This window comes from Bos mutus, chromosome 13 (genome assembly GCF_027580195.1).
Source record: "Bos mutus isolate GX-2022 chromosome 13, NWIPB_WYAK_1.1, whole genome shotgun sequence".
Taxonomy (NCBI): domain Eukaryota; kingdom Metazoa; phylum Chordata; class Mammalia; order Artiodactyla; family Bovidae; genus Bos; species Bos mutus.
In genome coordinates, this window is record NC_091629.1 from 60,141,173 (window position 1) to 60,165,042 (window position 23,870).

Sequence of the window (23,870 nt, forward strand, 5' to 3'; positions counted from 1 at the left end):
ACAAAGGGAAAGTTTAAAGAGTGTGTTTTGAGTAAATTATTTGCTGTATGTCATTTGGTGCAAAAAAAAAAAAAAGGTATCAAAATAAACACTTTGAAATAAGTTGTGTTGATCCCAGATATTAAGGAGATGAGTTTAGCTTCGTTCAGTGCACACTGCCTGTCTCGAAAGTACAGCTTCTAGCTTCTCTGTTTATGCATTGGTTATTTTGAATTTTCTTAGGATTGTCTATGTTAGTCTGCTGACACCATCACCTCCCAAATTAAGACTACCTTAAGTTTTAAATTATTAAAATATTTGAGTGTCCTCTTTCAGTTGTAACAGTCTACTTGGAAAAATAATTCTCTGGGTCATATCAGTTTTTTTTCTCTTAACACATTGTCTTTTCTGTAGAGTTCTGAGATTTGTTGTTTAAGTGACAGGCTTCTGCCTGGATGATTTAAGAATTCTTCCTCTTCTTGTCTGACATAGTTCTAAGATATGTATCCTAACAGACTTTAGAGGAATTGGATGTTGGCTTTTTAGTATTTTTTTGCGGTTGAGCATGGATTTAATTTTCCTTGAAATCATTTGTCAGGACTAGTTTGTTGGATTGCTTGTTGGATTTGTTAATTTTTTTCTTTAGTTAATTTTGATAGGTTTTTATGGAGGGCACATGTAGAAAACTTTTGCTGCCTTGCTTCTGGGTTCTTCCTTCCCCAACCAGGGGATGGAACCTGGGCCCTTGGCAGTGAAAGCACAGAGTCCTAACACTACTCATCTGAAAATCTGCTTTTAGTGTAATTTTCATTGTTAAATTTAATGATGTCTGAATCATTTAGTTATTAAAATATCTTATTCCACTCATTCAATTAATGATTTTTAAAATTTTGAAACAATCTCTTAAGATGAGTTTTACATGGTTCTTTTTAGATACTGCCTATTCCATTTTAGCATGGATGGGAATTCCAACACCTAGATGGTAAATAGAGAACATAAGTGTTTTAGGATTACTTACATTATGCAGTGCAACGTGGAATATAATGTTGCTGTTAAAAATGATGTAGAACCACATTTAGTGAGGATGTTCTTGGGTATTAAGTAGAAAAATCCACATGTAAAGTAGGGTGATTCTATGAGTGTTAGATCTATGTGTGAGAAAAAACCTAGGAGGATACAGTTACCCTTCTTAATGCTTTTCTGTAGCTTCTGATTATAATATTGATATGTTCTTGATTTTAGAAAATCAATAGCTATTGCAATTAAAAAATAGTAAAAGACTCAATCGGAAATACGGTTCTTGGGGTTTAAAAGGGTATTGCTTGATGATGGGATGATCGTTATGTAAAGACCGTTCCTTATTTGAAGCTTTTCCATCTATTTGCTACAGTTAGTTGTTAACACTTTATTTAAGTCTTTATTTAAGTTTGTCAAATGTTTCTCATTATTTGTTGACAGAATGTTTAAAAAAGTTAAAATTTAAGATTCATATTCATGCAAGACTTCTAATATTAAGCTGTTGTGCATTCCTGGACTGAGGTGTGTATATAGATGTGAATCCTCTTCTGGTATTTTTCTTTGATTTTTGTTATTTTTTGCCAGAATTTTCTGGTTGGTTATTTTAATGATTGAATCTGATTCTGGAACAGATGATGTACTTTTTCCTTGAAAGTTTGAAACAGTTCCTCAGTAAAACTGTAATATCTGAGTCTGGCTAGAGCTGTGATTGGACAGGGTGGGTGTTGAGGAACAGAGAGGGGAACTCAAGGGAGAGTGAAGAGATAACATAATAATAATCTCTGCAGAAAGCATGTTGTAGTAAAATTGGTATGCAGGTTAAACATTATCAGCAACGTTATCTGTTGCAGCTTGTCTTATCCCTAATCATTCTGAGCTTCTGTTTTTAAGATACCTGGTAGTATTTTGCATGCACCATTTAAATGTTTATAAAACTGGTTTAGGTGATACAGCAGTATTTACTTTTCCCTTTAATATACAACCATGTCCCAGTTGGAGAAGACCTAGATACAAGGTGTCCAATCTCAGATCACCAGTACCCCACCCTAAACTGCAGACCTGTCTAAATACAAAGCAGGATGAGTACACAGCAAAAACAGGTGGGGTTTTTAGAGTAAATGCTGTTTGTGTGTATATGTCTGTATTAAGAGACACAGTTCAGTTCACTTCACTCACTCAGTTGTGTCCGACTCTTTGGGACCCCATGAACCACAGCACACCAGGCCTCCCTGTCCATCACCAACTCCCAGAGTTCACCCAAACCCATGTCCGTTGAGTCAGTGATGCCATCGAAACATCTCATCCTCTGTCGTCCCCTTCTCCTCCTGCCCTCAATCTTACCCAGCATCAGGGTCTTTGCAAATGAGTCAGCTCTTCGCATCAGGTAGCCAAAGTATTGGAGTTTCAGCTTCAACATCAGTCCTACCAACAAACACCCAGGACTGATCTCCTTTAGGATGGACTGGTTGGATCTCCTTGCAGTCCAAGGGACTCGCAAGAGTCTTCTCCAACACCACAGTTCAAAAGCATCAGTTCTTCGGTGCTCAACTTTCTTTATAGTCCAACTCTCACATCCATACATGACCATTGGAAAAACCATAGCCTTGACTAGATAGACCTTTGTTGACAAAGTAATGTCTCTGCTTTTCAATATGCTATCTAGGTTGGTCAAAACTTTGCTTCCAAGGAGTAAGCGTCTTTTAAGAGACACAGTACAACAGTATTAAAACTTCTCATCTATAGTGTTTTCCTTGAGGTAACTGCTGGAATATGCTGCCTTTTTTCTTTCATGTAGCTTATAGGTTTGGGGAAAGCACTTTTCCTAGGTAATAGAATGGAGGGTGTCAGTTTTAAAGTAAGTTTAAGTCAGACATTTGTAGTGAGTGTTTCAGGTCATGAATGTCTTCAAACCTATTTGCTGTGTCATATTTAACAGGTGGACTTTGTATACCTGCTTATGATACATAGAACTACTATCCAGCCTTTTCGAGAGCTAAACTCTAGGGATTGTCTATGTCATTTCTTTTTAAATGACACTGTATAGAGCCTAGAGGTTCCAAGAATGTGACTGAGCTATTTACCCTTAATCCCCCACTACCACCATTGTAGCAAGAGGCACTCCTGTTTGAGGTATCGGGTTTCCATTCATGTGTCTATTGAGAAACTCAAGCATTGTTGTAGTTACATCAGGTATTGTAGCATGGCATGGCAGCAAGGTTCCTATGCACAGGAAGTTTCTCTCTTGGTGGAAGAGACATAATATAAAGTAGACAAGGAGGGTAACTTCATGTTGTGATTTGTGTTATAAAGAAAATACATGATAATGGCAGGGAGGAAGGGAGGCCGGTGTAGGAGGTAGTCAGGGAGAGGCCTTTTTAGGGAGTAACGTGAATTGACATCTGAAGGATGAGCAGGCAGCCACGTAAGGAAGAAATTCTGTGGCTTGAAGCTGGGAGAGAATACTAGATAACCATTTCTCTAGAAAGAATCCTCTTAATCTTATTCTTTAGTCTTTCATGTTTTCCTTAAAGACATATTTTTAATCTGCTTTTTCATGATGCACCCAGTACTATTCAAAAGTACCACCAAAAAACCCCCCAAAAGCAAAGATAAAAATCTCCACACACACCCTCTTTGTTTGCTTTCCAGGGTCCTTGATGTCTTTGGCTTAATTTAGCTTAATATAGTTTTATCTCATTTGGGAACCATATGTTCCTGTCAGACTAGTTCTGCTCATTGCCCTCTGAACCCTTTCATTCTGTGCTCATATCCTTTTATGCCGTTTGCTCATATTGTTTGCTTTGACAGAATTTTACTCTCCATTTCATAGAGGACAGGGCACTTACTTGAAGATTCCTTTGTTCATTTGTTCATAGATTGAGGGGGTGCCATGAGGCTTCCAAAGTTGAACTCTGCCACTTGTTCAGTTGATTAGAGTCAGGAGATGAAAATACTAGGAGACCTAAAGGCGTGCCAGCCCCTGCCTCTTTCTTTTGTTTGCTGTACTGTCTCTCTAAAGGCATCAGGTTGGGAGAAGGATATTTTAAGTTTTTCAACTGCATTGTCTCCTACTCATGCTTTTAGAGTCTCACGATAATTTTATCAATTTAACTAAAAATTCTTGTTATTTTTCATACTAACCTATATTTTTCTTTCAAAGGAATGCATTTTGTCTTAGACTAGCCAGTCAGCTAATATAAAAATAAGAAAGCATAGGGAGCAATGTGAGATGTGGTTTAATTACACTGCATAAAAATAACTATAAAGGACAGATGTGCTGTGATGGGGGCTTAAAAAAAATTTTTTTTTTAAACTTTTTATTTTGTATTGAGATACAGCCAATTAACAATGTTGTGATAGTTTCAGGTAAACAGGGAAGGGACTTAGCGATACATATACATGTATCCATTCTCAGTGGGGACTTGTTTTTAGATTGAGGGATCAGGGAGGGCTTTTCTAACAACTTGGCATTTAAACTGGAACTGAAGGATGACCAGGAAGTAGTACACAGACAGCAGTGGGAGATAGTGGTGAGCAGGTAGAGTGTATGAAGGGTCTAGGGTAGGAAAGAACTGGGCATATATTCAGAGAAATGAAAGAGGCCCGTGTAGTCAAAGTGTAGTGAGCAATGAGAAGTTTGAATGGCTTCGCTCTGTACTGATTGAAATTCAGAAACACATGTCATGATCTGAGATACATGTTAAAAAGATTATTTTGATTATTCTGTGGTGAGTGTTTTGAACTGGAGATACGAATGAAAGTGGGAGGGCAGTTAGCTATTATGGTGAATCCAGTGAATTTCTACTGGAGTCAAGAAGAAGAGGTGCTTTTAGTCCAGGATTAAGCCTGTAGGGCCCTGTAGTGCTCACTGCCTGTTTACTCTGTGTGGTATTAGGGCCAGTGCCTGAGATCGCTGAAGAGTTGAGAGTCCTGTGTTGATAATTTTTTTAGAAATGTAAGTATGAGGCACTGAATCTTGAGGGCATAGGCAGTTTGAAGGCCCTGGACTTTTCATGGTTACCTTGTTAATACAGCCCTCACCAAGAGCTAACAGAGGGAGGATAAAAATCTTACTCTAAAATCTGCATCAGTCGCCTAGTACAAAGTCAGGTGGCAGAGGTCAAAAGAAGTTACTAATATCCATAATATGCATTTCATATTTAGTTGTCATTTTTTGCAGTCTTGCACACCATTGCCTTATTTGAGAAGTAGAGATTACTACAGAAGTTAGGTGACATCTTCAAGTGTAGAGGCAAAATCTTTACTGAAGCCCAGATTGCCTGAATGAGGCCTGAGTACTCTTCACTAAATAAGTGATTCTTAACTTAGTTAGACCCAATGTCCCCACCCTGCAAGAATTTTTAAAAGTTATTTTAAAAAACATTAAGATATAACTCACACACACACACACACACAAAAAGATATAACTCACATTCCACGCAGTTATCACCCCACCCCCTAGGGGGAAAAATTTTTTTCCGTACCTGTTAACATCATTCCCGTTTTTCTCCCTGCCCACTCCATACTGCTGATCTGCTGTCTTAATAGATTGTCCTGTTGTGGACATGTGGTCTTTGTGACTGGCTTCTTTCACTTAGCATGGTGATTTTGAGGTTCGGTTCATATTGTATCAAATATCTGTACTTAATTCCTGCCCCTGCACCAGGTTAAAGTTTATTCACCAACAGTTCTCAGTGCTTTTAAAGTTCATTCAAGTTTTCTGTAAAACGGTATCATGTGCAACTTTACCACATTCCCGTGACCACAAGAGATTGTTTATTTAAAGCATTTCATGGAGTAGGATTTGAGAAATGATGGCAGACTTCTAAGCTAGACAAGTAAAAGTCAAATATAAGATATATAAAATATATAAGACTTCGTATCCTTTTTTTGATGTGTAATTCACCTGCCATACAGTTCCTCCATTTACAGCTGTGCAGCCATCACCACAACCAATTTTAGAACGTTTTTATCATTCAGAAAGAAACTGTAGCTGTACCTGCAGCCCCACTCCCCTGTGCTACTGTATGTCAGCAGTCGTTCATCTCCTTTCTGTCTCTATAGAAGGGAATTGGCCTATAGGGACGTTTTATGTAAGTGAAATCCTACAACGTATAGTCTTGTGACTGGCTTGTTCACTTAGCTTAATATTTTCAAGGTTCATTGTGTTTTAACGTGTAGCAATACTTATTCCTTTTTGTTGAATAATATTCCATAGTATAGACATAGGATGTTTTATTCATTTGTTAATCATTTGTGGGGCATTTGGTGTGTTTCTGTCTCTTGGCGGTACCAAGTAGTGTGCAGTAAACATTTGGGGCCCATGCTTTGATTTTTCTTGGACACATACCTAGAGGTGTAATTGCTGTGTTATATGATAACTCTGTATATAACCTTTTCAGGAACTGGTAGCCTGTTTTCCAAAGCAGCCGAGTGTTTACTTCTGTAGCAGCAGTGTGTGGGAGAGTGCCAGTTCTCTACATCCTCACCAACACTTGTTAAGTCTGTTTCTCTGACTGTAGCCATCCTGATGGATGTGAAGTTGTATATCATTGCAGCTTTAATTTGTATTTCCTCGATGGCTAATGTTTAGCATCTTTTCATGCACCTTTTGGCCAGAGAGTTCCTACTAGATTTGCAGATATGTTCTCCCATTCTGTGGATTGTCTTCTCGTTTCTTGATGGTGTACCTTGAAGCACAAAGATTTTTATTTTGACCAAGTCTAATTTTTCTGTTTTTTCTTTTTTGCTTGTGTTTTTGGCAATGAGTATGCCTTTAAGAGTTTTATAGTTTTTGCTCTTATATTAATTTCTGTGATTTATTTTGTATGATGTAAGGAAGGGATACAACTCAGTTTTCCTTGCTGCATGTGTTTTGTAAACTCCCAGTTTCTAGCCTGTAGACAAGTGTGAGTAAAGTAATATATACCACCTGCACATGTTAAGAGTAGGAAATAAAAGGGCAGCTTCAAAGGAAATGATGTTAAATGTAATTTGCACAGAGTAGTTGGTATCACGGAGAAGGCAGTGGCACCCCACTCCAGTACTCTTGCCTGGAAAAATCCCATGGACGGAGGAGCCTGGTGGTCTGCAGTCCATGGGGTCGCGAAGAGTCGGACACGACTGAGCGACTTCACTTTCACTTTTCACTTTCATGCATTGGAGAAGGAAATGGCAACCCACTCCAGTGTTCTTGCTTGGGGAATTCCAGGGACCGGGGAGCCTCGTGGGCTGCCGTCTATGGGGTCGCACAGAGTCAGACACGACTGAAGCGACTTAGCAGCAGCAGCAGCAGTTGGTATCAATGTGCTGAAAATATTTAGCATATTCATTTGTTATAAATATACAGGATAGCAGTACTCTTTTTTAAATAGTCTATATTAATGAAAGTGAGAGCTTTATTAATCAGTGAGAGTTGTATCTCTTATTTATGTCTAAAGTTTAATTATTTTTGGTCCTAAGTCATGTCTCCTTGATGCCAGCAGGTGTAGTATATGGCATTATTGTTTGTGATGAGGTTTTTGTAAGAGTTGAACATTTTGGTAAAAGTTCAAAACAAAACTCAATACAGTACAATGTGTGCAACAGTTACATTTCTAGAAAATTCAGGTTGAATAAAGCAGAACCAGGTTCTAGGCTCAGTTAATTAGGAGCTGATTTTTTTCAGATATAAAATGGTTCTTTGAAAAATGTCCTGTGCAGAGTAGTTAAGTCCGGTTAGCTACAGCTTTGACTTTTCATTACCAGGTAGCTCATATGCAGTCGGTAAATTGGAGAATGGCATCAATATAATGAAGTTGTGTTGATTCATACATGAAAATTTTTTTTCTAGGAAATGCAAATCAGAATAGCAGGAGTAGGATATAACTTTCAAATAGAAAGGGAAAGCCCTTATCTAGCTGTACAGGCAAGACCTCTAAAGAAAATTCAAGTCTGCTTTCCTCACTTGGCTTGGCTTCCTCTCTGTGGCAATTTATACTTTTCTGTCCATTTTTTTTGATGGTAACCTTGTTACCCAGAATCCCATTTCCATGTTCTCAACCCCAGTAATTTAATATCCCTTGAAGCAATCTGCAAACATACTGAGCTGCTTATCAGTGTTCAAGTTTTTGTTAGTGCTCCAGTTATGATAAAGTGTAGTTTTGAGTGATTTGCTCCTACCCTATTTTCCCCATAAAACTTCTATTTTTAGTGTGCAATTTTGCAGAATTTAAGGTGTTTCAGGAAAATACTGATTGTTATGCAGAAATGCCCATTACAGGTAGATGACTTTTTTTGTGCACTCCCCCTGACCTTTAAGCATAAGTCTTTCTCTCTCAAAATATTTATGGCTGCATTGGATCTAAATTTTGGCACTTAGATTTTTGTTGTGTCAGGTGGGCTTTCTAGTTGTGACGTGCGGATTCAGTAGTTGCAGTGCAGGGGCTTAGTTGCCTGACCAGGGATGGAGCTCTGTCTTCTTCATTGGAGACCTGGACCACTAGGGAAGTCTGAAATCCCCTTATGTTTAAATATCTGTGGTCTCTGATTCTAACTTATGAGAGGAGGATACTTGGAATAAAGTGTGGCTGGATACTATTAATATATGTGTGCATGCTCAATGTGCCTGACTGTCGTGTGACCCCATGGACTGTAGCCTGCTGGGCTGCTCTGTCCATGGAATTTCTGAGGAGGGAATACTGGAGTGGGTTGCCATTCTTCTCCTCCAGGGGATCTTCCCAACCCAGGGATCAAACCCGCGTCTCTTATGTCTCTGGCATTGGCAGGCGGGTTCTTTACCACTAGTGCCACCTGGGAAGCCCTGGTCTGGATCCTGACCACCAAAACCATCTTGACAGAGAAAGTGCCTGTAAAAAATTAAATCTTAAGGTCCCATCTCATAGAGTGTGAATCACTATGAAATTAACTTTGAATTCTACATTTTTTACTAGATTGATATTTGAGGTCCACTGCTGAACCTTCTTCAGTCATGCACATTATCTGCTTGTATTAGTTTGAATAGCAGTTTGGGGTGGTGGATGTACTTGTGATCTTCATTTATTATAGGTGTACCTTACATATTCTTGCCAGTTTCTTGAAGAAAGCATTAAGACTTATTTTCTAAGTCTGAGGATGTCGTAGGGAATTCTAGTGGTTACCATGTTCTGAATAAGGACACAATGCCATATTTTGCCCCTGAATAGACTGGAAACTTATTTCATCTTTAGAAAAGCTAGTTGCATTTCTTAGCCTTGTTTGTTTATATAGAATTGTATGTACTTCCCACTTTCCATTTAATATCCAAGTTCCCTTTTCTAATGGGAGGGCAGTCTAATTGCTTAATGCCCATTTCTTGCTGAGTTAGGTGAGTTTCCCTACATTTTTTGTCCCATTTCCCATGGTACTCTTAGGACTTCATCTTTCTCAGACTGTAGGTTATAGCCTTGTCACTCTTAAGATCTAGCTTCTGAAGTTTAGAGGTTGACAAGTAGGAGGGGTTATTCTGCCCTTTTAAATAGTGAAGATTCTGTCAGGGAGGAGGGTAGCATCTTGCACTATTAACATGAACTGTCTGTCATTTGCCTGGTCCAGGAGTTGGCAGACTTTTTCTTAAAGGGCTGGATAGTAAAAATTCTAGTTTCACGGTCCACACAGTCATTGCCACAATTAAGAGAATAGAAGTAACTGTAGATAATACTTAAATGGCTGGCTGCACGTGTGTTCTGAAAGTCTCGAATACTTGCTTCATCAGACTTTAATTTCTTAAGGTTGGTTTAAATTTGTGTTACTTAAAACAGTTTCATCCCACTTAGTCACAGATTCTGCTTTTCTCAAGGAGATAATTTCTTTTTCTTTGAAGTGGACAGCCTTTTTCTTGGTAATGTAAAGAAAGCATAGAGGTCATCAGACGTGTAAACAGCTTTTGCTTCCATTACTTTGTTGAGCCAAGCAGCATCTATGAGACAGTCTCTCACCAGCATATACACATGTATGTCTCTGAATTTAGCATTGAAAGTCTGAGTTCAAGTTTTATGTGTGGCTGTATTTTTCTTTGGATATGTTACCATCCACAGGTCATTTATTCTTTCTCTCAGCCTGAGACTATGCATTATGCTGCTATTACCAAAATAAAAAACACTTTTCTTATCCTGAAACATACAAATCCATCATGGAGTGGGATATAAAAATTTATGGGAGTTTTCAAAGAAATACTGTTTGTAGCACTCCATAGGTATGGCAGTGGAAAATCGTAACCATAATCATTGCTCTGACCTTGCTTTTCTGCCTGCTTGATACTTCAGTTTGGAAAGAACTACATGGAGAAATTAATAGTCTCAATGGGATGCTCACCCCCAAATACTTTGGAAGATAATATAAACTGTAGCTTTTGTAATAGTTACCTTTGGTTCAGCCAATTATAGTCATATTATTCAGAGACAAATCTTCCCTGCCCTGAGTTCTTAAGTGCATCCTTCTGACCCTAATCTAGAGAGCCTGTTGCCTGCTTTATCATGCTTCCTGTACAACCTCTTACTTATTTTGGGTTCTATTTAAGAATATCAGTTTATTCTTAGTCTTTCGATAAAATATCTGTGTCTTAATCTTGCTCCTCACTTTTTTAGGGAGCCACACCTTTCTGCTTATGGGATCTTAGTTCCCCAACCAAGGGTTGGAAACCATGCCTTCAGCAGTCAAAGTGCAGAGTCCTAACCACTGGACTACCAGGACATTCCTCCTCACTTCTTTTTTTAAGTTGGTAGTTTTGCTAAGTGTTGTAGATGAATCTGTCTCATAGAATGTGGAATCTAGTCCCTATCAAAAAGCTCCTGTTTCTGAAAATAGCTTTCCTCCTAAAGGCTGATTGAGTTTTTTCTCTGGATTCTATTAAAGTCTTAGACTCGTGTGTCTTGATGCTTATGGTTTTTAATTGTTATGTTGTGCCCTCTGAAAACACTGAACAACAGACCTAAAAGCTATTTAACATGTCATTTGTTCAGAGGTTAAGCACTTTAGTACTAATTATCACTTTTTTTTGAATTTTCATTGATACGAAGAATAACACTAAAGTGAATTCCTGTGTCTTAAACTTAAGAGAGATCAGTAGATTTCATTTCTGATATGTCTTAGGCTTATAAAGGACTCTGCCTAACATGTCTTTTACCACATCTTTAGTGTGGCACTACTGTTTCATAGATTTACATCTTGCTCAAGAACGTATGCAAATAAATGTCAGGGCATCTAACCCAGGCTTCTTACAGAACTACTCTGGGGACCATTTCAGTTGGTAAGACTGGCCATTCTTTCCTTCATTATTGCAACATTTATGGAAATTTCCATGGGATCCTCAACTCATAGGGTATAAATGTGGTGTTCTCTAGGCCATATAACTAGTTCTCTTTCACTTGGATGCAACTGTAAAGCTGAGTTTTTAAAAATAGTTTTTAAGTTTACACCTGAAAAGTACAAATTTTGGTGTAGATTTGAAATTTTCTTTTTAAAAGTCTTAATTTGGATTTTTTTTCTTTTTAACTGAATGTGTTGGGGTCCCCAGACCACCCCCCAGGCTTGGTGATTGTCTTAAGAGGAGTCACAGGACCTAACATTCATTACCACGGCTTTGTCTTAATAACTGCGAAAGAACACAAAGTGACGTCGGCAGAGGGAAAAGGCATGTGGTGCAAAGTCTGGAGGACACCAGGTGCAGGCTTCTGAGAGTCTTGGCCCAGCAGAGAGACACAGCACACCCTTCCTTCCTCCAGCAGCGGATTGGGACAACACTGGTGAAATGTTGTGGACTGTGGAAGCTTATTAGAGATTTGGTACCCAAGGTTTTTATTGGATTTGGATTCTTATGCAGGCATCTCTGCCTGATTTGAACCAGAAGTCTGGATTCCCAGTAGGAAAGCAGGTATTCAGTATAAACCATATCATCTGCAGAAAGGCTTAGGCACAGTGAACCACTCTTAACAGTTGCTGTTGTGGGAACCCTCCTGAACAGTCATTGTGCTAGCCGAGGACCAACTGTGCAAGCAGACTTTTCTAAGAATAGCAATCTCAGGCTGGCATGTTAACGTCCCTGTACACGGAGCTTATCCTTGACTGATTGCTTCTTTCGATTGTGTTTGGTCTTAAAATGTTTATTGAAGAATTTATTTACTGTATTTTTTTAAAAGTTGAGGATGTTTTACATAAATACATACTATCCAACAAGGTACATTTAAACAAGTAGATGAAGAAACCACTAGGCATCTTAAGCAGCAGTCTTGTTTTGTTGGGAAATTTTCCTCTTGTATCCCTTATATTTTCCTAAGTACATATCTTTTGTCATATCATTAGCTTTATTGGGTCTCTGAGTCTGCTTCTAGCTTCCCCAATAAGCTGTGTTGTAGCCAACGTTAAATCTTGGTTATTCCCTTTCCTCTTGCCTTGCTGTTACTCATTCTGAGCTCATAGTGCTTGTTTTTTACATTACTGTATGCCAGTCCCCTACCTGTCACCTTTCCAATGGAACAGACTTCTTGCTCCACTTCTGAATTCTTAGAATCTGCTGACCATTCCAGTTGAGTATGTGAAACCTTAGGTTGTCTTCTGTCCTAATCCACCTTTCTTACCCATTTGGAGGCATGCCTTGGGTAGATTGCCATTTTGGTTCCAGACCATTTCAGTCAAGTGAATATTGCAATAAAGTGAGACACAAGTTTTTTTTATTTCCCAGTGCATGTAAAAGTTTATACTATACTATAGACTGTTAAGTGTGTAATAGCATTATGTCTTAAAAAATGTACATACTTTAAGCTCCAGTACTTTGGCCATCTGATGGAAAGACCCTACTCATTGGAAAAGACCCTGATACTGGGAAAGATTGAAGGGAAAAGGAGAAGGGGACAGCAGAGGATGAGATGGTTAGAGAGCATCACTGACTTTGGTGGACATGATTTGCATAAACTCCAGAATGATAGTAGGGACAGGGGTGCCTGGCATGCTGCAGTCCATGGAGTTGCAAAGAGTCAGACACACCTAAGCGACTGAACAACCATCTTAATTTTAAAATACTTTTATTACTAAAAAAAAAAAAAAATGCTATTTTGTGAGCCTTCAGGAATCCTAATCTTAAGGTCTTGCCTCTATGTTGATGGCCGCTGACAGATTGGGGTGGTGATTACTGAAGGCTGGGTTGGCTGTGGCAATTTCTTTAAGACAGTGCAGTTTGCTGGCTTGGCTCTTTTTTTCACAAATGTTTCTCTAGCATGCAGTCCTGGTTGATAGCATTTTGCGTCTTTCAAAATCGGAGTCAGTGATTTCCAAGCCTGCTGTTGCTTTTATCAGTCAAATTTTTGTAATATTCTAAATCCTTTGTCATTTCAAACAGTCTTCACAACATCTTTACCAGCAGTAGCTTTGCTCTTAAGAAACCTCTTTATTCATCCATGGGAAGCAGCTCCTCATCCATTCAGGTTTTATCATGAGATGCAGCAGTTCAGCCCCATCTGCAGCTCCACTTCTAGTTGTCTTGCTGTTTCCACCACATCTGCAGTTCCTTCCTCCACTGAAGTCTTGACAAGTCTCAGAGTCACCTGTGAGGGTTGGAATGCGCTTTTTCCATACTCCTGTTAATGCTGATATTTTGACCTCTTAACGTGCATGAATCATAAATGTTCTTGCTGGCATCTAGAATGATGAATTCTTTCCAGAGGGTATTTAATTTACTTTACCTAGGTCAGTCAGACTCACGTCTATGGCAATTATAACTTTATGAAATGTATTTCTGAAAAAGAACAGGAAGTTGAAATGACTCCTTGATCCATGGGCTTGCACAGTAGTTGTTACCAGGCATGAAAACAACAAGAATCTTGTATGTTTCCATAAAGCTCTTGGATGACCAGGCAAATTGTCAGTTAGCCCTAGTACTTTGAGAGGAGTCTTTTTTCTTAACAGTGGGCTGAAAACATGTTGTAAACAGATGTGCTGTCATTCAGGCTTTGTTCCATTTATAGGCAGAGAAGATTTAGCATAGTTCTTAAGGGCCCTGGGATTTTCAGGTGGTAAATGAGCATTGGCTTCAACTTCAAGTCGCCAGCTGCCTTAGTTCCTGAGAGAGTCAGCCTGTTCTTTTAAGCTTTGATGCCAGGCATTGACGACTTCTCTCCGTGAAAGTAATAGAAGGCTGTTTCAATCTATGTTGAAAATTTTGTTGTTTAGTGTAGCCACCTTCATGAATGTAAGATTTTAGCTTGATCTCCTGGTGACTTGCTGCAATTTCTACATCAGCACTTGTGGCTTCACTTTGATGTTACAGAGGCAACTTCTTTGCTTCAGCCTCAGGATCCAACCTCTTGGCTTAAGACTTTTCGCTGCAGTTTCCTCACCTCTCTCAGCCTTCATAGAATTGAAGAGTTTGCTCTGCACTAGGCTTTGGCTTAGGGGAATGTTGTGGCTAGTATGTATAATCTTTTCTCCATCTGAACTCAAACTTTATCGACATCAGCAGTAATGCTGTTGTGCTTTCTTCGTGTGTTCACCGGAGTAGCACTTTTAATTTTCCTGCAGGAACTTTCCTCCTGCATTCACATTGGCTAACTGTTTGGTGCAAGAGGCCCAATTTGCTTTCTGTCTTGGCTTTCAACCTGCCTTCCCCGGTAAGCTTAACCATGTCTAGCTTTTCAGTTAAAGTGAGAGGTATGTGACTCTTCCTTTCACTTGAGCACATAGAGGCCATTGTAGGGTTATTAACTGGCCTAATTTCAATACTGTGTGTCTCAGGGAAAATGACAGCCCGTGGAGAAGGGGAGACATGGGGGAGCAGTCAAAACACACACATTTATCATTTAGGCTTGCCATCTTGTGTGGGTGTTGTTTGTGGTGTTTCAAAACAAATTCAGTAGTAAATCAAAGATCACTCTCCACGGATTGCTGTAACAAAGATAATCACAGTGAACAAATTTGAAATGTTATGAGAATTAACCAAAATGTGACACAGAGATAAGAAGTGAACCAATGCTGTTGGAAAAATAGCACTGATAGATGTAAGATTGACACAAACCTTCAATTTGTACGAAACTCAGTATCTGTGAAGTTTAGTAAAGCAAAGCCCAATAAAGCAAAGGTAGGTCTGTAGTTGTTCTTGTTGATTGAAATAGTTAATTCTTACTCAATTGTTCTCATAACCACCCTGATTCTGACTGCTAATTAATTTCCAGGGCCACTGGACCATCTAAATTGCTCTTCCTGCTTCCAGCTTTTGTTCATTATCTTGTAGCCCCCATACCACTTGCTAGTTCATTTTTTGGGACAAGGAGTAGGTGGGAAGTTGAATTATGTTACCTTTATGATGAAAAATTGATGGAATGAAACTGAAATACTAACAGTTAGACTTGGGTAGTGGAGCTTTTTGTATTACTAATCAAGTCTGGATTTTTAGATCTTGGCTTTTCTTAAGATAAAACTGGCATCCCTGATGGTCATGGTTCATAAAATTCATGAGTTACTTTAAAGCAACTGTCCTGTTGTGAGGAGATATGATGTCATTTTCATCATCTTGAAAGCAAGCACCTTCCCTGAAACTTAACTTTTGAAAACTTTATACTGTTTTAGTTAAAATTTGTCAAAACTTGAAAAAGCAAGTGTGGAAACTGTTTAAGAAGTTGAAAAGTAATTGCAAAAACTTACTAGATAATTGAGGCTTCCCTAGTGGCTCAGATGGTAAAGAATCTGCCTGCAATACAGGAAACCCGGGTTTGATCTCTGGGTTGGGTAGATCCCCTGGGGAAGGGAATGGCAACTCAGCTCACTATTCTTGCCTGGAGAACTCCATGGACAGTGGATAATTGGGTAATTGTCACTTTTGTTCTCTCATTAGTGGAACTTTTGGCCTTTTTTCTGTGTATGTTGTGTCTTTAATACAACTTGTAATTTAAAAAAAAAAAAACACCTACAGTTTCCTAGAAATGATAAAAATTCAGGTTTACAATGATGAATTAGTGATATATCTGTAGTATGACAGAAGCCCAGTATAAACATCAGCTATGACTTACTTAAAATTGTCTTTGCTTTTTATTTTTTAAAGGGACCAGTTACTCTCCCCAAGAAAATTCACACAACCACAGTGCTCTTCATAGTTCAAATTCACATTCTTCTAATCCAAGCAATAATCCAAGCAAAACTTCAGATGCAGTAAGTATATAAACGTTTGCAGTTTTGTTTTTTGAATATATTGCAAAATTTTTAAAAATCAATGTTGATCTTAATGCACCTGAACTAATGAGCTAGCTTTAATATTAAAACTGAGGATAGTCTGAATATGCTATCTTGATATTGTTTCATTAACATTCTTTTGTGGAGCAAAATTTACTGTTGTGATACTTGAGATACAAAGAACTTCAGATTATGAAACTTGTGTCTTGAGCTTTTTTCCCCATAATCTTTAAACTTTTGTTATTAAAATCTATAAGTTGAGTATCTACTATATATTCTATACCCTATAAAACATTAGTGATAATAGAGATCTCGGTCCTGAAAGGCATCAAACCCAGTGAGGTACTGTAGGTTTTTCTAAAAATGAAGTAATTGTTAATGAAGTAGTTTGAACTTTTTAAAGTTAGGATTCAAATGAAAGTTCAATACATTCATGCAAAAATAACATTTCAACTTTCCAAGCAGATGCTAGATTTTTTATGTATAGAACAGAAAAAAAAGTGGAGACTGACTGTAGGTCCGTAAACCATTAGATCAGTACATGTTAAGGTCCTGGGGGAGCCCTCAAGAGGGGACTGAGCCTGGATGAAGAGGCTGTGCTGGCCAACAGGCTGACTGTAATCCATGTAGTGGAAGAGATCTGGAATTCGTGTAGCATGGAAAGGAACAGCACCTACAAAGACATAGAAGTGTGAAAAAGCACTTTGTTTGGAGAACACAGGTTTTGCTGGTGTGGAGAAATGGTAGGAGTTCAGGTTACAGAGAGAATGGGGTCAGATCACACAGCGTTTTTTGCTTCCCATGGATCATGGACTGTACGTGAAGGCAGTGGAGAGTTCCTCAAGGGCCTAGTCAGGGAAGTGCTATATTTGCAATTTAAAAACCATCAGATAGCAGTGTGGAAAATCCGTTACAGGAAGGACAAAAGGACAACTAACTGAAAGGCCAGGGAAGTATTGGTTGAATCCTACAGCCATTGCCTTGGTTATTCAGGTGGTTATCGTACCTTAAGTGGTATTTAAAACTCTTGGAGTTTATTATTTTTTGTTTCTTGTTGAATCAGTGTTATTAGTACATTTCCAGAGAAAATTGGGACATCAATGATTTTCATAAAAAACACTGTGCTTAGTTTTAAGTATTAGGGTATGTTTATGAAAACAAATCATACTGGTTATTTCAGCACAGAGAATTTCAAACACAGAAAACAAAAAGTAGCATAGATAGTGATTACCCTTGAGGACTGGAAACAAAAGGAAGAGGTTGGGGGTTATCAGAACCTAATTGCTCAGAGGAGGAGCCCAGCACAGTTCTCTGAGGGATATAATGAAAGTTTCTGATTCTGGATTGAGAGCTAGAAACTGGGATCCGCTGTGGCTGCTTTCTCCTGCCCTTCAGTCCTCTAATGTCTGGTATTGGCAGACTCTTAACAGAAAGCCAGCTGGCTAAGTAGAAAGTAATTTGCATTGTCCCAGCCTTAGCATCACAGAACATAGAAGGATGGTATTGAGATCCAGACAGCAGCTTGATAAACTTTCACAGGTGTTATCATCACACTGCTTCTGCTGAATCATTTTCACTAAGAAATATACTCAATATTTTACAATGAGTATCCATTTTTGTGAAAAATAGCCCCATTAATTTAACAGTCTAGCACTAACCTCATGTTCCCTTCATCACTGACTATTTAGATTTTGTATTCATCTGCTGGTAGGACAGAGGCAGGCCATGTGGACATTGTTTTGGTGAAAAAAAATTCTTTATTCAGGAAAAACAGTTTCTGATTATCTTGATTTTCAGGAAATAGATTGGCATAATGAAATCAGCATAAATAATGGGCATCAGAAAGTTTGCAACATCCAGATTCTAAAGGGTGTCAGGGGATTTCAGTATGTGAGTGGCAACAGAACAGGGATTAAATGTCATGTGTTTTTAGAATCAAGGTTCCCCTTTCTGTAAATTTCAACTCTAAGTATATAATTAACCTTCAAGTGGTAGTCTTTTTCATCATAATGTACCCAGTGGGCATGGCATTTTTTTACAAACTGATTTTAATGTTACCTGAGAAGCTGGCTTTTGAACATTAGCAATCTGAAGTAATCTGAAGGTTACTTTCAAACTATGTCTTAAAATCACTTCTAATGGACTTTTTTTTTTTGAGTAGTAAAGTAAAATATAAAATCACCATTCATTAATATTTTTGTAATGAAAGAGATGCATTGATGAATATTAGGTAGCCCAGGTTTAAAAAAAAAGATTATTTTAACCCAGGTTAAATAAAATATCTTATATTTGTCATTATACCTCAGTAAAGTGGAAAATAATACAATGGGAAAAACATTTAACACCTGCTTTTGCATATCAGCATTTTAATAATTTCCTTGTTTCTTTAAAAGTTTCTTCCTTAACCTGTTTTGAGGGATAGAAATAGGGTGGAGAAGATGAACTTAATTGCTAGTATGTGATTGTAATGCTGTACCCTGGAGCGCATTTTGTTAAGTAAGATATTAACTTGTACTAACCTAGGATTTGATAGACCCGTGCTCTTCAAGCTTCTCGTCTGTGAACTTTTAACTCACTGTCCTGCAGGTTGTGCCACAACGGAAATTAGTTGTCATTAAATACACTCTTTAGTTGAGCTATGGTATATGTTTGTTTTTTAAAACAAGACCTTGGGCTCGGGAAGCAGTGTGTTGATATATATTCTGATGTCTCCTCCAGGACAGGTCACAGTTTGCATAACCATCACTTTTGAAGAGCACTGGCTTAGACCTTTCTGTTCTACTCTGGTGTCCTCTGTCAGCCTTTAGACCAAATCTCCTTCAACCTCTTTAGACCGAACTAGTAAATTCGATGTAATCACCTGCCCAGCAAACCAAATCTTGCAAATACATCCATAGAGGGCTTTGTTAGCATAATAATTTAGATCTAGGGGGTGGTAGATGGTAGAGAAGAACCCTTTTGAATTTTGCCTTCTGTATTGGGTACCTGCAGCCTGGTGAAGCCTTCTCCTGGCTAGAGTCGGGTGGGTGTTGAGAGTTGACTCTCCCCTGATCTCTAGAGATTTGGAAGCACTGGGCTGATTTCCAGCAGCTTCACAATTTTGAAATAGCCTGAGAGCAGAATCTGCAGTGTTCTTCAGCTATGCTCAAAATTGTTGTGATATTTCCAAAATTGGTGTTGATTTAGTGGAAATAATAGGTACCCGGAAACCTGAGTTTTGGTCTTTTCTTCTATCACTCATTAGTTTTGTGATGTATGGACATGTTCTCTCAGCTTGTTCCTATGTGCTGAATTCAAGCTGAATACGCAGTGCATAAGAATTCATTTCCTGAAGTGTTCAAATTGTGTCCCTCTGCACAGTGGTGAGCAAGGAAGAAGGATGAACTCCCAAAGTATAACCTTTGCTTCATTTTAATCTCAGAGCTCCTTGGTAAACAGCTATCAGTAAATTCATATAATACTAGGATTTCTACCAGATTTCCTGGAGCCAGTGCAGGCAGTTAAACATTACATTGTTGAGATTAGTTCCATGAGAACTGGGCCTTTCAGGTAATTTTTAATTTCATGATAATTTTATAGTGTCTATGAAATGACCAGCAAGAGACTGTATCTGAGAACTAAGACAGAGCAATTTTAGTTCTGGGAAAATGAGTACTGCTGATGATCCTGTATGTTGTGTGAGACAAGTTCAGTTAATACTTGACATGTCTTGTGGATTGTGAAGCTGGAGCAAATTCATAGCTTTTAATATCCTGTCTTTATACTGAAGCTTTCTTGTGTATGCTTTTATCCCCCACTAAGTAACAGTGAATACAAGCAGGTTGTTCTCTGTTACACAGATTACTGTTGTGCCTTAAAGTGTTCAGAACTGATGTGCTTTCATGCCATCAGGTCAGTCAGTTGAGTGGATTCTCTGTATGACTAGACTTCAGCAGTTAAAATTGTGTTAATGGGGGTTTTGTAATGCTTTTCTAAGGTCAGTATGATATTAATTTCATGTCTTTCTTGTACCTAGTAAAGATACTGAACTGTTTAATTTGATACTTTATAGAGTGTACCATTGTTACAGTTGAAGGTTTTCTTAGACTAAGAGCTCCTTAAGTGTACATGCAGATGATTCCATCTCAGATGAGGGCACCTTTGTCTCAGGTCTTTTCCCCTATGTGTGCTTATAAAACCATTTACATTCTTGATATATCAAATGATTACATTAACATTTTCTAATTTTTTTTAAGCCTTATGATTCTGCAGATGACTGGTCTGAGCATATTAGCTCTTCTGGGAAAAAATACTACTATAATTGTCGAACAGAAGTTTCACAATGGGAAAAACCAAAAGAGTGGCTTGAAAGGTATTTGTGCTTAATTGAACAGTATTTCTCATTCTTGATTCTACAGGCTAACATCTTAGGATGCTAAACATTCTACATTTAGGTTTCTTAGTGTGCTATTCATCACTTCTCTACTTAATTGAAATGTTGACCATTGTCTGTGTTTTCCATAATTTCTCTTAAAAAACCAAAAAACTAGGACAGATGAGCAGCTGTTCACAAGGTCCTTGTAAACAGTATATTTAATTTTAAAACATATTGATCTACATTTATTCATCTTTTCTATAATTTGTATTCGAATTCTTCATCTTGTAGGACAGTGTTTCCGTCATGTAGAATGTAGAATTATTGTTACCGTGTTGAGTTGTGGGGTTCATGGCATGTAAATAATCAGTGTAATGTTGCCGTCAGTGAGAAGCATTACTATTGTTGCTGTGTCCCAGGTCCCACACCAGTTACATGACATCACTGCTTTGTTCTTTGATGTTCAATGTACTGTTTCCTTAAGCATTTGACCAGAATGTTGTGTAGGTTCATTGTATCTGTTGTAATTTTTATGGGTTTATTTTTTATTTTTAGAGAACAGAGACAAAAAGAAGCAAACAAGATGGCAGTTAATAGCTTCCCAAAAGATAGAGATTACAGAAGAGAGGTGATGCAAGCAACAGCCACTAGTGGGTTTGCCAGTGGAAGTAAGTATTAATTTTTTTCTTTGAACTAATGTAGTGTTTGATTCATTCCAGTAGTTTACAGATATATGTGCATTGCCACTTATAATGTAAAATAGTTAGAAACATAACAGGTTTTTTATGCTGGATCTGTCCTTGTAACCTACATTATTTTGTTTCTTGAAAAGGGAAAGAGTATATAATAGTACATAGTAGAATGAATACACCTGTGTATTCATCACTACTCATAATGGCTATGATGCCACTGAGTTGGTTAAAAAGTAAAATTTCATGCTGCCGCAACACCCCTCTCCCCCCATTTAAACTGGACACTGCAAACCTTCCTGGATTTCAATCTAATAATTAAATCAAAGGTACACAGATAGTGACATGAAATGCCTGTTTTTGTGTTGCCAGTGAGAAAACTTGTTTATCCTTGTATCTGGAAATGGTTTCATAATGATCATAGATCTGTGTGCTATCTCTGTACTGTGGGCATACCTTCATGTTCTCTTAAGGTCAGATTTTGTCCAAGTTGAACAATATGGGTAACATAAATTTATTTTTTTTAATTCAAGTAAAGTTTGAATTTAAAGATTTTACCACATATGTTCTATTCCCAGTGACTTGTCTTGCCCAGAATAAAATTTAAATGCCACATAGAATTCTTAGGCTCTTTATCAAGTTTTGAGAATTTTAAGATGTGTTTTGGAAATTCTTAGACTTAAGCATATTTGAGTTCTCATTCTGTAACTCAAAAAAGTAGGTATATATTTGGTCCCAATAAAGGATATTGAACTTTTGATGGGAAAAATTAAAGGTGAAACAGATAATATAGTTCTGTAGGGCTGAATGTTTAAAATGTGTTTCTGGAAACATTAAATTTGTTATATTAAATTGTACTTGAGTTTTAGAAAATGGTTTAAGGTACTCTAAGAAATTAAGAATATTGTATTTTGATACAGAAGACTTTGGTTGTAGTCTCATTTTACTTAAGTAACTGACTTTTGGTGAATAACTAAAAATGAGTGGCTTTTCCTTCCAGATTAAAAAATACATAGTGCCCAGCTTGTGGTCCTCTTGAATAAATTATGGGCATCCAGGAGAGTGGCTAGTTGGGTGTAAAGGTAACATACTTTAGTTATTAGGGTGGGCCTCTCCACACAAGAGGCTGGTGATTCCCAGAGAGGAAAAGATTACCATCTAGTGTGTCTCTTCCTCCAAAATAACCTAGGCACTTGTCCTCCCTTGCGGGTAATTAGAGATCTAATAGAAACGTTGACAGAAGTGAAAATACAAGTTTTGTCTGCTTAAAAAATATCTTTAAGAAAATAAAAACCATAGTTTTTTTAAAAATTATCTCTGTCTTGTTTTTACTTTCGGAAGTGAAGTCAGTTTTTCTTCTTTATGATTTCAGAAGTTAGACGTGTTTGTTACTAAAAATGAAAGAGGGAAAATATTTTAATCTCATGATTCAGGAACACTTGGAGACATAAACTTATTTTCTAGCTGCATATAATAGTATATAAAACTACATGTGTATGTATTTTATATCAAAATCAGATTATGTTACTGTTCTTAACCTTTTCTTCTGCTCAATAATGTTTCAAGGATATAGGACTTCGCAGGCGATCCAGTGGTTAAGACTTGTGCTTCCACTGCAGGGAGCAGGGGTTTGATCGCTGGTTGAGGAACTATGATTCTGCATGACTTAAGGCACTGCCAAAAAAAAAAAATTTTTTTTTTTTTCCAAACATATATTTGCTTGTCATTTTATAATTTAACTTTTATTATGTTGACTGCATGCTCAAAATGTTTTTTGGACATGCTCATGTCCGGTAGATAATCCTCTGTCTGTAGAGACTGGTATGGTTTTCAGCTTTTTCCTACAGTAAACAGTGCTGCTATTCCTGTGCTTGCCCACTTACCGGATAACTTAGTTAAATTCCTAGAAGTGTAGAGGAGGAGAGTGGGTCTGTGTTTGTGTTGAAATGTAGTCATATATTACACTTTTTGAGTTTACAATGTTTGAGAAAGGGTTTTAGCTGTATTGCTGCTTCTACTTCTGCTTCTACTTCTACTAAGCCTTTGAAGTACTTTGTCTACCAAAAACTGCTGGGAGAGTTTCCTCTGTGTCTGGTACATTGGTATGCATGTAAGGTAGCACTTAAAGCTTTGTTCTTCCTAACAGCCCACTAAAGAGGTGTGGAGCAGGGAGCAGGAGGATTGGGAACACTTTACATGTAAAGAGAGAAAGGTAGAAGAAAGGATTTTTAAGAGCATTTTGGGGTTTTGGGTTTTTTGGCAGTGTTGCAAATAATCCACAATTTGACACTGAAGTTGTATAGGTGAAATTTTAAATTTGATATCGCTGCTACTGTAATTGCACTGATGTGGTTGTATTGTGTTTTGTTTGATTTTTAATCTTTAATCTATGCCTCGTAGAGTGATTGCTCTGTGGTTAGAGAAACTTTACCTTGGTGTGTTCAACAGTGACACTACTGACATTCTGGGTCAGGTCATTCTTGGTGGATTCTATCCTCTGTTGTAGAATGTAGAGCTTGTTCCCACCTCCACACATAAGATCCCAGTGGCACTCCTCTCCTCGCCCCAGTCGTGACAGTCGTGTTTCCAGACACTTGCTTAGTGTTCCTGTTGTGGGGATGTGCAGATCAAGTCACTTGAACCGTGTTTCGTCTTGAGTT

The 23,870-nt window shown here is 37.9% G+C and overlaps 1 protein-coding gene across 8 annotated transcripts in view; it reads left to right on the forward strand.

The window, feature by feature from the left end:
* The window catches only part of WAC (WW domain containing adaptor with coiled-coil), a 77,797-nt gene that overhangs the window by 28,436 nt on the left and 25,491 nt on the right, over positions 1–23,870 (forward strand). For all 8 annotated transcript variants that reach the window (XM_070381819.1, XM_070381821.1, XM_070381823.1 and 5 more), the window contains exons 4-6: positions 16,040–16,146; positions 20,403–20,518; positions 21,077–21,189. In XM_070381819.1, coding sequence (XP_070237920.1) covers positions 16,040–16,146; positions 20,403–20,518; positions 21,077–21,189 — 336 coding nt within the window. The remainder of the gene's footprint in view (positions 1–16,039; positions 16,147–20,402; positions 20,519–21,076; positions 21,190–23,870) is intronic.